The 17,317-nt window shown below is 43.6% G+C and overlaps 1 protein-coding gene across 1 annotated transcript; it reads right to left on the bottom strand.

Moving 5' to 3' along the window:
- Window positions 1-352: 352 nt before the first annotated feature.
- On the bottom strand, window positions 353-15,946 carry LOC111228093 (rho-related GTP-binding protein RhoE-like). Its single transcript, XM_022753900.1, has 5 exons — window positions 15,675-15,946; window positions 15,514-15,601; window positions 2,045-2,154; window positions 1,241-1,366; window positions 353-834 (listed from the first exon to the last, which is right to left on the bottom strand). Exons 1-5 carry the CDS (start codon window positions 15,777-15,779, stop codon window positions 589-591), a joined length of 675 nt encoding a protein of 224 aa, XP_022609621.1. The 5' UTR covers window positions 15,780-15,946; the 3' UTR covers window positions 353-588.
- Between the last annotated feature and the right edge of the window lie 1,371 nt (window positions 15,947-17,317).

The raw sequence follows: 17,317 nt of genomic DNA, 5'->3' as shown, positions 1-17,317 counted from the left end.
GTAGTATCTACTGGGAGTCACAGTAGTCTGTACTGGGAGTCACAGTATTCTACACTGGAGTCACAGTAGTCTGTACTGGGAGTACAGACTCATGCTCAGATATCTTTAACTTATGTTGTGTATAACAGGAATAACTACATAGACACAGCGCTTTTTGTTTTGAAATCCTTTTTTTTCTGTTTTTTTCCAAAGTCAATGAGAAATCGCGCTGAATAATCGTGATCTCAATATTGATCAAAATAATCATGATTTTGATCAATAATGAATAAATTGAATTGAATGATTGAATAATGATTTTTGCCATAATCGAGCAGCCCTTGTCTGTACTGGAGTCAAAATAGTCTTTTCTGGGTCAGAGTAGCCTGTCCTGGGAGTCACAGTATTCTGTACTGGAGTCACAGTAGTCTGTACTGGAGTCAAAGTAGTCTGTACTGGGAGTCACAGTATTCTGCCAGTCCATTGTCTCCATAAGGTCTGCTGGGCACCAAATCAGTCGTCACACCTGCTCCATGTTGAGATGAAGTCCAGACCTTAAAACAGACGGTCCACGTGCTGAGTCCACTCCAGCACTGTCCTCTGGTGAGTGTTTTACATGAGAGCACAGCTTTTAGCTTTGGTCTGCTGATAGTGAGTCGTTACTCCAGTGGACACGTCTCTCCCACTGTGAGACGTCCTCTTGGTGGCTCTGGAGGACTTCCTCCTCTTCATGTTCTTGCTGTTCTCATTGATGCAGGCCAGCGTGGCCACGTGAAAGATGTCTCTGACACTGTTCTCAGACTGCAGAGACGAACACTCCAGGTAGGGGGCGCTCAGCTGCTTGGCTGTGTTGGAGCCCTGGGAAAGGAAACAACAGGTCAGAGTTTGTACTGATAATTGGTTGGTTAGTCCAGGGGGAGAGTCAACAGTGTGGAGGTTTTGTGGGAAGGGTGGGGGTCTTGCGTGAGCTGATCAGACTGCTGGCTCTCTCAGAGTCGGATATCCCTGGATCAACAACAGTTCATCAGACAATCAACTCACAGCTCAGGTTATTTAATTACGATCAGCTGATTGTGTTTATATCTGGACCACATCCATGAAGAAGAGTGTGCTACACCTTCATCACCAACCAAAAACAACCATGATGACACACAACATATGAAAATGTGACACCTTCCTCACACATGGATAATGATGGTCTTGATGAAGAGTTTCAAACCAGAACCAGGTTCAATAGAATCAGACTGATTTGATCCTGACCCACCTGATCATAGGAGACTGGAGTGTGTCTGCTGTGGGACCTGGTGAAGAGGTCTGTGCGCAGGTCTGACTTACAGCCCACCAGCAGCACCTTGGTGTTGGGACAGAACTCTTGGACCTCTGCTCTCCACTGGACAGAGGGAACCAAGAGCAGAACATTATACCACATAATTTACCCAAAACCATGTTCATGGGAGGGAACGTTAGAAACTCTGAGGATATACCCTCTCTTCTTTTCAAATAACCACTGTGAACTATTCAACATCTGTCACAAGTCACTGATCTATCACTGGAGGAACTCACACCTGTCATCTGCACCCCTCATCAGGCTCCCATGACATTATTCCAACTTCTTTTCTTAGACCTGGTCTTAGTTCTTCACTCCATTGTAAGCAGCTCTCTTAGCTCTGGCTGTGACTATTCACTTGCTTTTAAACAGCAAATGAATTCCCCACATTTGGCTCCAAACAACGTAAGATTTATAGTGACACGTGAACTTATTCTACTTTTCTTGTAAGAATCTGTTTAATGTTAATGTTAAAACTGAATGTTACATTTAATCTGATGTTAATGCTGTTGATCTCATAATGCTCCACCTATAGACATCTCTCTGCGGTGAGAATAGTTTTAAATGCAACACCAGGTAAAATACTGACAGACAGCTCCAAACTGTGTGTGTCTAATCTTGTATCATTTAACAGCCTCGTCCAAAACCTCTGCAGAACAAGCATCTGAATACAGAATAAGAGGAGACCCAGGACAGATCCCTGCAGGACCTCAGAACAGGAAGCACTCTCCTCACACTCACCTTCTTGAGGACGCTGTCTAATGTCTCTGGTCTGCTGATATCAAAGCAGATGAGGACTGCATCAGCGTCAGGGTAGGAGAGAGGACGCACGTTGTCGTAGTAGGGAGAACCTTTAAAGAGACATCTGCTGGTCAGTAAACATGGTTCCAGAGTAATGGAGGTGTCGTTCAGAGACTCTGAAGTTTCTCAGACATCACTGTGATGTATGTGACAGTCAGTCAGAGATGAACTGGAGGTTGTCATTACACTCACTGTCTACTGTCATAGAGTCAGTAATTTCCTGTTTTCAAATTTAATTATGTGTTTGGTTCACCTGGTTAATCTGTGCCATTCAAATGGCCCTGTTTGAAACCATCTCTGTTTTCTACTGAACAACATGATGATCATCAGGTCTGAAGGTCTGTGTAGCAGCTTTTTACATGATCTCTGGACTAGGTTATAGAAGCTGTGTTACGGCTGTAAGAACACAGGCTGTGGTCGACGACATATTCTGATACTGGACTGTTAGACAACGTGGTTCACAACAATAACGGAGGCTCAGATGTGATGCAGACATGGTGCAGATGTGATAATGGAATTCTGAAAGTAATAAACCTCCAGACAAGCCAGGACTGGATTAATGCTATGACTAGCTACACCATGATCAGTGTTAATATACTGTGTCTTTACCATGGTCAACAGGACCTGATCAGACCAGGTATTAACATGTGTGACCAGGGCATCCATTTAGTGTGTTAGCATACTGTCATACAAACTAGCACCTAACACACAGTGAAGCAGAGGCTGATCGGAACACCATTAGCTTTGACCATATCTGCTCATAAACCAGAACACTGACACTCACCCACAGAAGAGTTGTACCTCAAAACCATGAGTAGATGTGAAGATACCTGACCTGCTGATGTCATAAGGATCTGTCCTCTGGAGACCAAACACAACCCTCACCACAAAACACACAGATATCACACCCACACCACTGTGACCACAGCTCAGGGAGAAGGGGGTCCACATTACTGTGGACCAGCAGGAGCTGGGTCAGTCTGCTCTCAGCTGCATGAATGAGACAGGTCCAGTCCTGCAGGGAAAATCCAACTCTCTCTGCTCAGGAGACAGGGATGCCTACACAAGAGCGAGGGCAGACCTGGGAAGAGGCATCAAAGCTGCTAAACAAAAGTACAAACAGCGCATTGATGTGGCAAAGTATCAAGACCCTCACTGACTACAAACAAAGCCACAGAAGAAATGCTTTGAGACTGGTCCTGTCCCACATCAAGGCCCACATATTGACCACACACACCACACTGGGCTGTGCAACAATGGGGAGGAGGTTGAGCAGGTTGAGAGTTTCAAAAACCAGGGAGTCCAAATATCAGAAGACCTGACCTGGAGTGTGAACACTGCACTCTTGGTCAACAAGGCCCAACAAGCCTCTTCTTCCTGAGGACCCTAAGGCGCAACAAACCTGTGAACCGCTGATCAACTTTTACCACTGTGTGACACAGAGCATCTTAACATTCTGTTGCACAGTATGTTCCTTGAGCTGTACTGAAGAGGATAGACCTGCAGCAGGTCCTGAAGACGGCGCAGTGGGTTGTTGGCTCCCCTTTATCTAAACTGAGAGACAACCACTCCTGCCGTCTCTGCAGAGGGGCGGGCAGTATCAGGACCTCTGACCCCCAACCCCCCGGAATATAAACAATAGATAAACAATGACCGACCTGTTGCCTCAGAGATTGACCGACTTTGTCTCATGACCTGTTGCAGCTATACCTGTGCAATAATACAGCTATACTGTGCAATATTGATAATTCATAGTTTATAATTATAGTTATATCATTGGTGTTATGTGTATATTTTAATTTAACTATATATTTGAATGATTTTAGCCTTCATTATTTGAATATATCCTGCCAAGAGCATTGCTGCCAAACTTATTTTGTTGTGTTTTTGACAGTAAAGAATCTATCCATCTATCCACAGTCACCACAGTATCTTTCCACAGCCCTGTGACCTGAATCCGTTCAATGACAGTGCTGGGTGGACGCCTCAGGTTACTGAAGCTGTTAAAGTCTGGGATCTCATTAGATCATGTAGCATGACTCAGTCTGGAACCCTGCATCATCAACAATTGTGTAACTGTATTTTTTTATATTTCACGTCTGGCTGCAGGACACAGAGGTGTGACTGACAGTCTCTCACTAACTAAAGAGAGACATGTCATTATTAATATGTCATAGATCTGATACACCATCTACAACACACACACACACACACACACACACACACACACACACACAGGTCTCTGTCCTGTCCAGTCCAGTCCTGCAGAATATAGGTTCCTGCTTTTCCCGTTTTAAAATGAGCTCCTGATACGACAGAGGAAAATATCACCTGCTGTCTCCGGACATATCTTAGTTTTATTTGACAAATATCAGATATCCATTCATACATGAAGCCACTACACACACAGGAAGCTGAGAGTTGTATCTCTGGTATAATGTATCCTCATAACCAGTCTGTACAGTGGATCTTCATTCATGGTAAGACTGATATAAGCTCTTCTGTCACTGTGAGAAAGGCAGGGCTTTTAGTCTGCTTTTATTTTGCAGGCCCACACTGACACTCAAGATGGAGGTCACAGGCACATCATTGTGTTAGAAATTGTTTGACTGTTTATCTTCTGTTTTAACTGATGACTGAACAGATGGAGACACTACTATCATCTGTAACTACAGTAACTAAGGTTTTGTACATAAGGATGCAGAAAAAAGTGTAACTTAGAGAGAACTGATCAGATCTAGTTCCAGTGAGGCCTGACACAGGTGGCAGACCATGTTCAGGATCAGTAGAGTCTTCACACATATATAGGTGAAGACTACAGACTGGTCTAATTTGGGATACAGTGCAGAAATCTGTTGACACTATGTGATACCTGGGTCATACAATCTGTAGGACTTGGAGGTACTCTGGTTCCCCTGCTGACATTCTGCTGCTCACCATTTTCTGCGTTCAGTCATTCAATGAACACAGACTGTGTCACATCACTCATTTCTTTGACCATATGTACACACGGTTTTCCAAAGTGATCCCAGTTACAGTGAAGTATGCCTCATTAAGACTCTCTAGTCCCAATAAATGAAGTTCAGAGTAAAACAGGACTTTACATTTGGACACTGATGCACATTTTTGCGTCACATTCGTAAGTTCCCCAATTTCACAATCAGTGAAATTGTGCTTCTTTGTCATCTTTCTTTTCTGTACCATGCCTGCTAAGTAAGCCTCAACCTCCCATGCTGTGAGCTGAAGTCAACACTGAAGAACAAAAAACTACAGTTCCTCTAATGACCACTATAGTCTGGCTCCAACAGTCAGTCAATCCCCATAAGCCGTGTTTCGACCAAAATGTTCTTTCTTCAGGAACTAAAAGGTTCCTGTGGCCCATTGTTGTCTGCATTTCCACCATTATAACTTGACATTACATTATTCACAGCACTTTGAGAACATAACATGAACGAAAATATGAGACAAATTGCGACCCGTATATATTCAATACAGGACGCAGAATTTTATTTTTAAATACAGGACAATTCTGTATTTTACATGACGGGTGGCAACCCTAGCCACTCCAGTTGTTGCGGTCCTTTATTTTGTTGAAGTCCTGTTTCACTTTTTTTATCTTCTCCCGGACCTGTTTCACAGTGTGGAAAATGTGTTTGCTCACTCGGTGCTCGCTCACTGCATACTTTTAAAGATGGCGCGTGAAATAAAATGCAGCGAGTACTCGACCAGTCAGAAATGTTCAGCACTGCAGACCACACCCCCCAAAGTTCTTGAACCTTTGGAAAGTACTACCCCCGCAGCCAGGTATCTTTTTGGGGGTCGATCAATTACCCTGGAACTAAATTTAGACCCTGGTTCCTGCGGTGGAAACGCACATATTTCCCCCAACAGTTCCTGGTTCCTGGGGAAAGTTCCTGCGGTGGAAACATGGCTATAGTCTCCCATTTTATAATGTCCAACTTTACAGCAGAAATAAACATGTTTACAGCCTGGTACAACAACATTTTTGGTCTCTAGAGTAGATTTCCTCTGTGACGACCCTTTCCATTCTCCAGGCATGTTGCCTCACTCTTTTCTTGTAGTTCTGGGAGTTGGCTGGAAGTCAGAGCTAGGAGGGTGGCTAGTTATACCTTCCCATTTGGGCAGGACCTCCAAAAGGCATAAAGGTCCGCCCCTCTGGTAGTCTCTCTCTCTCAGCTGGTCCTGCTGCAGCCACTACAGCCTGTTTCTCTCTTTGTTTGGTTTGTTGCATTTTACAACACACATTACACCATATTTTCACTCATCCACACACCTCTGACACGACTGATGACTCTCTTACTTACACACCCCATTTGTTAGTTACCTTGTGTTGGGAATCGTCATTCAAGAGACCAGATGTTTCTTTGCTCCACTGGACAAAGGAACTCACACCCCACAGTTCCTCACTGTTCACACTTGGGGACGACCCCCCCCCTCTAACCCACCCCAACGGACCTCACTGTGTGGGTCAACGTGTGACATGTGACCCCTTAGGGTGTCACCAAACAAAACCAGATCTCTTGTCCCTCTCCTCTCTCTTCTCTTTTTGGCTTGCTCTGGAGAGCAGCTCCTGCTCTCTCCTCTCGGCTCTTCAAAGGGCAACAAGGCCCCAGCCCAGGTCAGCTCTGCTACCTGAGAAACCAGTTCTCTCGCCGGCCTGCTCACAGCAGCCTGCAAACACTCTCAACAATCAGCAGCTACGACACAAGGCCACTGGACTTTACAACAACACTGGAAAGGACCTCTTTGTTTGTTCCAAGGACTGGGTAATGTTAACTGATTGGGCCTAACCTTTCCCACCACAGCATAGCACAGCACAGCATAGCTAAGCAGCAGAAGTCTTAACTTTGTTAATGTACTTGTTGATTGATGTCTTGTTGTTGTAATGTTGGCTTAGGTTGTGGTCAGTCATACAGTTAATCGGGTACTTGTATGTTCACACACATAGTAGTACGTAGTACTAGATTAGACATTGTGTTTTTACTCCGCTCCATTGTAAATAAATGTCTTTAAGTATAACTACTGGTGTGTTTAATGTTGCACAAGCATGAATATTGCCAACCTCTACTTTGTAGAATTCCAATCCTTCAACTTTAACTTACTGTTGATATGGTAATTTGGTTATAGTTAGTAAACTGAAACCATATTGGCTATTTTGCCTATAGTTTAGGCTGGTGCCCTGAGGACTTTAATTAATTTTAAAGTTATTATTTAAAATCAATATTTTTCTTAATTTATGATAGCCAATAAATTGATAGACAACCGAAATCCAACATATTTGGTGTCCAGCTCATGAGGCAGAGCTCATGGCACTTTTCCATGGTTTTCTATCAGTAATATGTGTCCCCGGCCTGTCTACAAACCCCCCAAACATGAGAAAAGTCCATCCTCTCCATCTTTTGCTTGCGCCACCTTTCAGAAAATGTGTGCTCACACAGGCCAATTGGAGATTTTCCCTTGATGTCGTCATGAAGGGAGATGCCACCTCCCCCCAGGTGGGTGACACTCCCCGAGCTAGGTGTGTGTTCCGCCTTCTGAGTCCGCCTTGCAGCTGCTATCGTTTATTCCCTCGCATCACGGCTCCGGTAAAACTGTGTCGAAGGTACGAGCGATGCACGCTAGTTGCTCAGTTGTTGACTGTACAAACCAACGCAGAAGTCTTTTTACCCCCTACATCTGAGGATCTGAAGACCCAGTGGATTTGTTTTATTTTATTTTTGATGGACACTTTAGGAGTTGTAGCGGGCCATTTCACGTCGGACTGCTTTCTCAACGAGGGCCAGTACAATGTGGGATTCGCTACATTCTGAAGATAAAGCTTGGATCAGCACCGACTGTCCGAGACCCAACTTCAAACTTGGGAGCTGTAAGTTTCACCATTTTATGTTGCTTTACTGTATGTACACGAGAGCCTGTTGCGTGTGTTGTTAGCATGGCAGCTAATGTGGCTAACGTTTTGCCTCGTCCACACAGCCGGGTATAGCCGGGTACAGATTGTATGCAATTCTTCTGCTTGGTATCGCTGTGTGACGTTGATTAGAGCCAACCTGCTAACTTTATCACACTTAAAAGGCATTTTAGCTGTCTGTAAAGTCAAGCCGGTAAAATTCAGACTAAACAGGCTTTGCAGCGATTAGCATAGGTGTCTGGGCTTGTTTGTTAGTGCTGTGAAAGTTATTATTGAGAGTCATGCCTTATGATGTCCGTTTTAACGTTTATATCATGTTTACAGATACAGTGCCTGTAGGCCAGGGATGTCAAAGTTAAATACACAGAGGGCCAAAAAACCAAATTTGCTACAAGCCGAGGGCCGGACTGGTTCAATGTTTATTAAAACATATTGAAATGATTGCACATAGCCTATTGAACCAAGACCTAACACAGTGTACCGTATATTATTTAGTGATTAAATGAATAATCCAATATTTTTTTATGGCTCCGTCAGTAATTTCAAGTGAAAACACTTTTCAACAGGCTCACAGACAAAAACAAACTTCCTTCAAAGAAAAATCACATGTCCTGTACATTAAATGAATAAAGCAATATTTTCTTATGGCTCTGTCAGTTATTTCAAGGGAAAACATTTTCAACAGGCAAACAGCAAAAAAGTAAATGTCCTTCAAAAACAAAATATGTTCCTTAATATCAAGATAAATGCATAAATGAAATTGCATGCATTATAAACTGAAAATGCAATATTGTGCTGCTCTATGATCCTACCAATTACTGCTTTCAAATAGTAAAATGAGGAAATAAAAAAAATAAATCAAATCAGTTGTATTCTTTCTCATGGCTCTTATCTGCAATTTTCCCTGAGTCCATTAACTGAAAAATAAATATAAATAAATAAAATACAATAAGATAAAATACAAAAATCTGTGGCACACAGACAAAACAATACTTCTTTCAAAGAAAAATCACGTCTTGTAGAAACAAATGTAAAAATTTAACTGAATTAAAAACTAAAAATACGTTAATGCTCTGTGATGCTCACTTGTCTGAGGCTGAGCCTGATACTTGGTGGTGTCTCATCTTTTGTACAAGTTCATCAATGTTCGGGGTCAGGCTCTGAGCTGAGGAAATCCTCAGGATTGAGTGAAGGTGTTTATCAGTAAGACGGCTCCTGTGTGATGTTTTGTTTAGCTTCATGAAAGAGAACAGTTGTTCACACAGGTATGTGCTGCCAAACATAGAGAGCGTCTGAGCAGCTTGGATGCGCAGCTGAGGCATTGTGTCAGGGATGAAACGTGCAAACTCAGCAGCACCCACTCATATTTTTCCCTCAGTGTGTCATTGCACTGGAGCTCAATCAATTCCATTTGTAGGTTTGGTGGTGCGCTTACCACGTCAACTCCAAAAGGATTGGCGAGCAGTTCAAACCTGCTTTTTTGGGCTTCAAAGTCAGCAAATGGGTGTCGGAAGTCGGCGGCAAGTATGTTGAGTTTATCAGCAAACTGTGCACTCGGGAATACAGCGGTAGAGAGCTTCTCTTTCATGGTCTGGCAGCTGGGAAAGTGGCTCAAGTTTTCTTTCCGCATCTGCGTCTCTCACAGACTCAGCTTGGTTTTAAACGCCTTCACTGTACTGTACATATCAGAGATGGACCTCATGTTTGAAAAAGTCTTTTTTGACCTGGGATCATACACAGAAGCTGCTTTGGCCATCCCCATCCCAGAGGACCTCACTGCACAGTTCGAGCGGCCTGAGAAGGAGTAGGTCATATCCAGCTATGTGTCCCGGTTCTATCATGGGGCAGTCTGAAACCCACGTACTGGCCTGTGGCGTCAGGAAACTCGGCACTGATGCGTAGGACCAGGCAGGCTGGAATGACGATCCAGATTCTGCGACCAAGGAAGCCCCAGCACCAGCCCACAAAGCTCCTACAGGCTAGATACCTGTACCGACTAAAACAACTGGACAGGGCATTTAGTCTTGCAAACATATCTATGTTGTGTCACAAAAATTTTTTTATGGATCCAGTGAATCCTACAGATTTTTTATTATCACTGATTATAAGTGCCTCATTTAATGTAAATAAATGCTTGATCGTTACTAAAGATATGACTCCTCTGAATTTATATATTATATGCACAGTATCTGCTGATAGAAGAACTTTACAAATCAAAGAGCAGCTAAACTAATTTATTTGAGGGTGTGTTACTCCATTTGTGCTGTGTTATTACCATTGTAAAATTATGTGCACTGAAGTAAAACAAGACTGCCTAACATCTTTTATTTAGATTGAAACTATGTTTTTACAAAGAAGCAAAATGTACTGGTGTTTTCCTCTCAACGGTAAAGTACCGTAGTCAGCGCGGTACATGTTGCAGGCATTCTGGAGGGAGTACACATTGAGGCAGAGCGGCTCCAACCCAGGACGGCCTACCATACATGGTAAATCTTCCTCGATCTCCCACAGCCGTCTGGTAACCTACAGTGAATTACAAATGGTAAATGCTATGGTTTATTATAAATGTAATCGAAACGAATTACTGATTAGTTTGTCTAGTGAGAATGCTACCTGTGGTATCTCCTAGCAGCAGATATTCTCAGCTTCTGTGGGCATGGTTGCACAGTTTCCACAGGAGCACCTATCCAAAATATAGAGAAAAATGGTAACATTCACCAGAATATAAAGCTTATGAAATTCAAAAACTGACAGACAGTGGAGCTAAGGTGGGTAAGAAGTAAGCTTGGCTACATATCAAGCGCATATAACAGGTAATTTATAACATGTCACTTATTGCATATACTGTGGCGCTTGACAACAGCGTAGTGTAGAAAACTGCACAGTTTAGTCTTTGACTAAAGATTAATGTTGCTATCAGACATGTTTATGCTGATTTACAGCTTTTATTGTAATGCACAAAATAAATTTACTACATAAAGGAAGATGTTATGATGAGCATCTGCTCAAAACATGGAGAAAAATTAATGAAAATCAAAATGATTTACTTTGTCAGCATCTATTAAAATATCTGACTAGTCTTGACATTGAACACCTGTAGCAGTCCACATACAACAAACATTTTCATAGACTGTAAAAGTATATCTAAGGAGGCATGACAGATTTACACATTGTACATTTATACATTACACAATTTACAATAGTGCTTATTTACCAAAAGAGCTCCCAGTAATGACGAGACAGTTAGCATTAGCTACCTAGCTACATGTTAGTAACTATGTGCCAGCACACATCAACAAACTGAAAATGTAAAGTCAAAATACACAAAATTGGTTACCAACCATTCAGAAACGTCCTGCTGCAGTTGTAGAGTTTGAACTTCTTCAGCAGCCTCTCCCTCTGGGTCAGATTCTGGATAAAAGTCGTGTGGTTGAACCAAAGCGCTTCCGACGCCAGGTCGCCGGTCACGGTCACCGTAAACATTAGAGCATGGTGCCAGAAGCCCAAGCCGCATCCCCTTCCGGAGAGGGGCGTGGTCAGGCACAGCTCATTTGCATTTAAAGCTACAGACACAGAAACAGCCTGTTCTGAACAAGGCTGAAACAGAGGGGTTTACAGGCATGCTGAAATATAGGATCGGAGTGGATTTTTTAGAAAGAAACTTCAAAGACATGTTTTGGGGACGTCTGAGACTTATTTGAACTTGTTGAAAAGGAGCATAATATGTCCCCTTTAAATAAATCATTTCTTGATTGAAGTGTCTGTGTGTGGCCTCCCTTTTTGTTGCCGGCCTTGACCCAGTCGGTAACACCTCCTTCATGACAACTGTTTATATAACTCACATGTTTACATTTTATTAAGACTTAAAGTTATGTAGAATTGAGGGTGTGGCCTCTTTGAGTGACAGGTGGGTGAGCGTATGCTTGCCACAAATTGTTATGCACCAAAGTCTCTGCTCCACCCACGCCCCACCTCTTTATCTATTTTTGGATAAGCTGGGAGTTAGGGGCGGGGGCAGACACTGCCAAGATGGCGACGGTGGCGCAGCTCACTCTGAGCTTTAAAACTGCTCTTCAGAGACCTGTGAGCAGTGTTGTGCAAATGAGCGAATCAGTTTACAAATGATGAATGTGAAACTCATGTTTTACAACAGTTTTATGGCATGCCGCATGACTTCTCCATAGACACAGCCCAGCTTGGCTGGTGCTAGCGGTACAGACGCATCTACTACTGCTGAAGCCAGTTTGTTTGAGCATTTGAAGCAGTTTTATGAACAAACAAGTGAAGACTCAGATGGATTATATTTATATACAGTTTTAAATGTAACTCATGTCTGTGATTCTTCAGTGGTATATACAATATTTTGCTTAGTTTGGGAGTGGCAGTGATTTGGGGCTGGTGATGGATGGGTAGAAGGAGGTTCTATTGAAAAAGAATAGCGACCTATTTATTTTTAAAAAATGGAACATATGAACATGAACTAGTTCATCTGTACGAACTTTGAACTAGTTCTTTTTAAGTGTCAACTGACACTGCCTGTGAGTGAAGTCATAGAAGCTATGTCCATCTTTATTTACAGTCTATGCTGTAAATAAAGTGGCACAGAGAGTGTTTTTATGTAAACAGGCTAGAAGTGGAAATGAGGCTAATGCACATGCAACCAATTTCTCAATGAGTGATATTTGTAAAGCAGAACCATGCGTTTTATACATCTGGCCCCTGGTCTCTTGATGTTCTTCATCTGATTCACCAGGGGCAGGGTTTCTCATGTTAAACAAACAGAGACATCTCTGCTGTGGTATGAGGCCTTTCAATGGGAACCTTCCAGACAGAGAGCAGACCAGGAATCTCTCTTTGACACTGGGATATCCACTGATGTGATGTACATATGTATGTTAGTGATCAGTGCTGGTTCATGTTGTATTGTGCTGCAGGAGAAACTATGTATATGTCAGTGTATAATCAGAGTCTCAGAGTGACTCCTGACTCCTCAGAGACAGTCTGAGGCCTGATTCTGAGGAGGAGCAGCAGGAGGAGGATTCAGATCTGCAGTCCACCAACAGCCTTTAAAATAAAGGAGGGGGAAACACAAAGTTAGGGAGTGTCTAAGCTGAACACCCTGACCGAAGGGAGGGGGGGCTGCCTGTGGTGAAGCAGGGGTGTAAGCTGTGATTTATCCAACAGCAGAGAGTTCCACAGAAAGACGATGACGCTGTCTGTCTGGAATGTCGACCAGTACTGGATAGAAACTCAGAGTCGGATTTCACTGCAGCCAACATATAAAATGTTCCCAGCAGCCCACTACCCCAACACACATACACACACACGCATACACACACACACACACACACACACACACACACGCGCGCACACACACACACACACACAGTATCAGGGAATCACTGCTGCCTCCACAGTGAGGACCTGTTTTTCAAAGAGAACACAACAAAGGAACATCCACTCAGTCCAATCACGTTTTCTGAGTCCACACTCAGTCCACAAGCTGGAGGGAGTCATCTCCTGTAGACCAGCTGGGAGGGTGGGCTGAACGTTAACCCCCCTTCCCCAACTTCCAGCAGCACCTCACAACCCCCACCCCATGGTTTCTGCAGCTGGATGTCAAACTATGAAACTATAAAACTATAAAATTAGATGATATTCCAAAAACCAACCCTAACACAGGCAGATCAGTGATTCAGCTTCTCGTCATGGTTCTATTCCTATGAGGTTCTGAATCAAGTCTGGTTTTACAGATGCTCCTGAATCTCAGGTTTAGTATCTGCACCAACTGTTTTAAAAGAGTGTTTGTTTAATCCCGAAAAATCCAATCAAGTGAGACGTTTTTCCTCCAGTTTATCACATCATGTCAATTTCAGCAAAACTCCATCTATCAAATCAATCATTTAAATTTATAAACACACAAGTTTTGATTCAGTATTAAAAAGAACAAACTGGGACTGGGATCAGGTTCCGCTCTGTTTAGAGACACAAAAGGCTGCATGCAACTTTCTTCACATCTGCAGTGGTCCTCCCAAACATCTGGAAACAGCACAAATACTCCACAAAACTGAGGAGAAGGGAGCCATGGACCTCAGGCTGCTACAGGCCCCTCCTCCTTCACTAGGGTCATGGCCCTTGACCAAGCCCCAGGGTTCAGGACTAGTGGCTGGTGTAAAAACCACCTGACACAGTGGACCACAGACCTTCAATAAACCTGGTTCCAGATCATCAGCATATGAACGACAACCTAGACCTAGTCACAGATAACAGGGTCACAGCAAACAGAGTGACAGCTAACGGAGTGACAGCTAACAGGGTGATAGCTAACAGAGTCAAAGCTAACAGGGTCACAGCTAACAGGGTCACAGCTAACAGGGTCACAGCTAACAGGGTCACAGCTAACAGGGCTAGACAGTATTCAGAGTATAATGTGCTCAAATAATACCCAGTGAGAATCTGTAATAACTGATTCTGATGGTTAGGGTTACGATATGAAACGTTTCCACTATAAGTGTATAAAACAAATGGACCTGTGTTATATGTGTTGTTGAGGTGTGTTCTTACATTATCACAAACATTTCCATCAGTTTTCAAACCAGCAAAATCAGCAATTTTAATCATGGTGAAGTTTCATTGAGTGACGTTAACAGCAGATCAGCTCCTCTGAGATGTCCTGTGTCTGCTGAACAGTGTCACTGAGTTTAAGATGAAACTGTTTTATTCAGTGTTTCTACCAGTTCTAATCACCTGGTCCTCTGTGCATAATCCAGCTCCAGGTAAAAACCTCCTGAACCACTGAAGGAATCCAAACTAGAGGAGGTGACTGCAGTGAGAGTGCGAGAGGACCAGTGATGTACTGTTAACTCTGACTGATATCATCACCATGTGTTAGTCATCATGGAGTGATGGTGTCCTGTCCTCCCTCCACAGCTGTCTGTCCATCAGAGCTTCATCTTTTTGATGATGAGTTCTTAAGGAACTGGTTAATGAAGACTGGTGAGGGAAGGATTGAGCCCTCATTGATACATAATAATGTCCATTATTAATTATTCCACGAGTCATTGAAGTCTATTAAATTATGTGTTATTTAGCCTATAATTTATTAAATCAAATTAATTAAAGTTGACAAGCCTCTTAATGAACAATGAGAAGTATTATGAAGATAGAGTCAGTTTAACAGCAGTTTCCTCTGACTGAAGATTCATTATATTAGAAGTTTTTTAAAGTCAATGTTTTTTCTCCTCCTTTAGAGACTTAGAATTATTGATTATAATTAGTAATACAGTCATAGCAACTGGAAATAAAACAATGGTGAGTTATAATCAGTAGCCTGGGCCGGGCTCTGGATCAGATGGACTGACTGATTACTAAACACTAAGGAATGAGTCTCAGTGAGTTTTGTCCTCCTGTCTCATCGCCTGCTCAGGGAGGGAGAGTCACTGTGATAACATTCAGCGGCTCGGTGTGGGGGTGTGCTTACCTGAGGTGTCCCAGAGCCGGAGATCCACCCGCTGCAGGTCCAGGTCGAAGCTGGCCGTGTAGTTCTCAAACACCGTGGGCACGTAGCACTGCGGAGGACACAGGACAGTGAGAGGACAGCCGTGGTATCAAGGGACAGGGGACAGGACCAGGACCTCTTACCTCAGGGAAGCAGTCTTTGGCAAACACGTTCAACAGAGCGCTTTTCCCGCACTCACTGTCTCCGACAACCACTATCTTACAGTTGACCGGGGCATCTGCGTCCATCCTGACCGCGGCCAAGACCCGCAACTTCCAGAGACAAGGAGGCGTCCTGAACCAGCAGCTCCGCTTGACTGAAATTAGTCTCACAGAGTCCAGCAGCAGTCTGGGTGGAGGGGCTCCACTGGAGAAGCCTGATCCGGGATTGTTCTCGGTCCTCAGCACCAACTCCTCCTTCCAGCAGCGGAGGGCGGGGCTCCACTATGGGAATCCCGACTGGACCAGGCCAATGAGGAGGCAGGGAGGGGCCTTTATAGGGCCCCGAGCAGGGTGTGAATCCAGATCAGTGAAGTCTGGCCTGATGAAGATGAGTCCACAAAAATAGTCTGTGTTTCTAATGAGAATAATTAAGTATGATACCATAAACATGGTTCCCCTCACAGTACCACAGTCCTCCAGTCCTCCCGTCTCTGGACCTCCACATGACCTCCAGACCAGCTCCAGGTATCAGCATCTTCCTCCATCATATTCTCTGATGACAGAGGAGAGGAGCTCTGACTCTCTCAGAGGTCTTCGCAGAAACTGAACACTCTCCACAGTGAAGCATGACCTTTGTCTTTGCAAACCACTCGTATCAATGTTTCCTGTGACTGTGGCCCCGTCCTAAGGTCCTGAAGCTCCAGCTGGGGCCTGAGTGGGCCCCTCCATGGACCGGAGAGCCCCACTGCTTCTGTATGTGCAGAGTCCAACAGATAACATTTAGATTACATTTAAATTGACTCATTTGGCATACGCTTAAATTCAAAGCGACTTACAAGTGATGTCAGCTCAGGGTCTCTTTAACCAGGACGCTGTGAAAGACTACAGGACATTAAATCAATTAAAAACAAGCAGGACCCATAAAACAAGGATCAGGTGACTTTTATCCACACTCTGCAGCCAACCAATCAGAAGAGAGGCTGAGAGGAGAGAAATGGATGGAAAGTGACATTTGTGAGGACGCCACGCCTCCAGTTCCCTCCATGTTGTCACGGCACATTGTCATCAGTCCACATCCACAGAGCTCCTCCACTGAGACTCCAATACAGAGGCAGAGAAGAGCCACAGTGAGTCAGGCTTTCACCGGAGTACCACCACCATCACCACCACTACAATAACATCTGTTTTATTTAATCTGTGGTGTTTCCATTAGCAAGCTGTTTTTAGCTCAAAGGACAAAGGAGACATGTAGTTTTTATGTAATTTAGATGATAATAAAAGAAACTAAATATTCAAAAATATCATCTATAACTTTGCTTGTCAGTGAGTTCAACAGAAACAGCTGATGATGTAGGTCCACAGTGTTTTCATTGTGTCTTTACCAAGAGAAACATTCAGCTGTTTCAGAGGACAGACTGTGTCTGACAGGCCACTCACAGAGCAGTGTGTGTGTGTGTGTGTGTGTGTGTGTGTACGAAGCAGGATCTGAGGTTATCGAGTCAGATTTAACTCGGGTTTTGTGTCCTACGATGACGGTTCATTTGTTACCATGGTAACTGCTTCTGAACTAACCTGCTCTGGATCAGATCTAAAACCTGCCAACAACCAAACTACTGACCAATCAG

This window comes from Seriola dumerili, unplaced genomic scaffold (genome assembly GCF_002260705.1).
Source record: "Seriola dumerili isolate Sdu_G_001 unplaced genomic scaffold, Sdu_1.0 BDQW01000200.1, whole genome shotgun sequence".
Lineage (NCBI taxonomy): Eukaryota > Metazoa > Chordata > Actinopteri > Carangiformes > Carangidae > Seriola > Seriola dumerili.
Note: the sequence above shows the minus strand (reverse complement) of the source record. Positions and strands in the feature narration are given on the sequence as shown.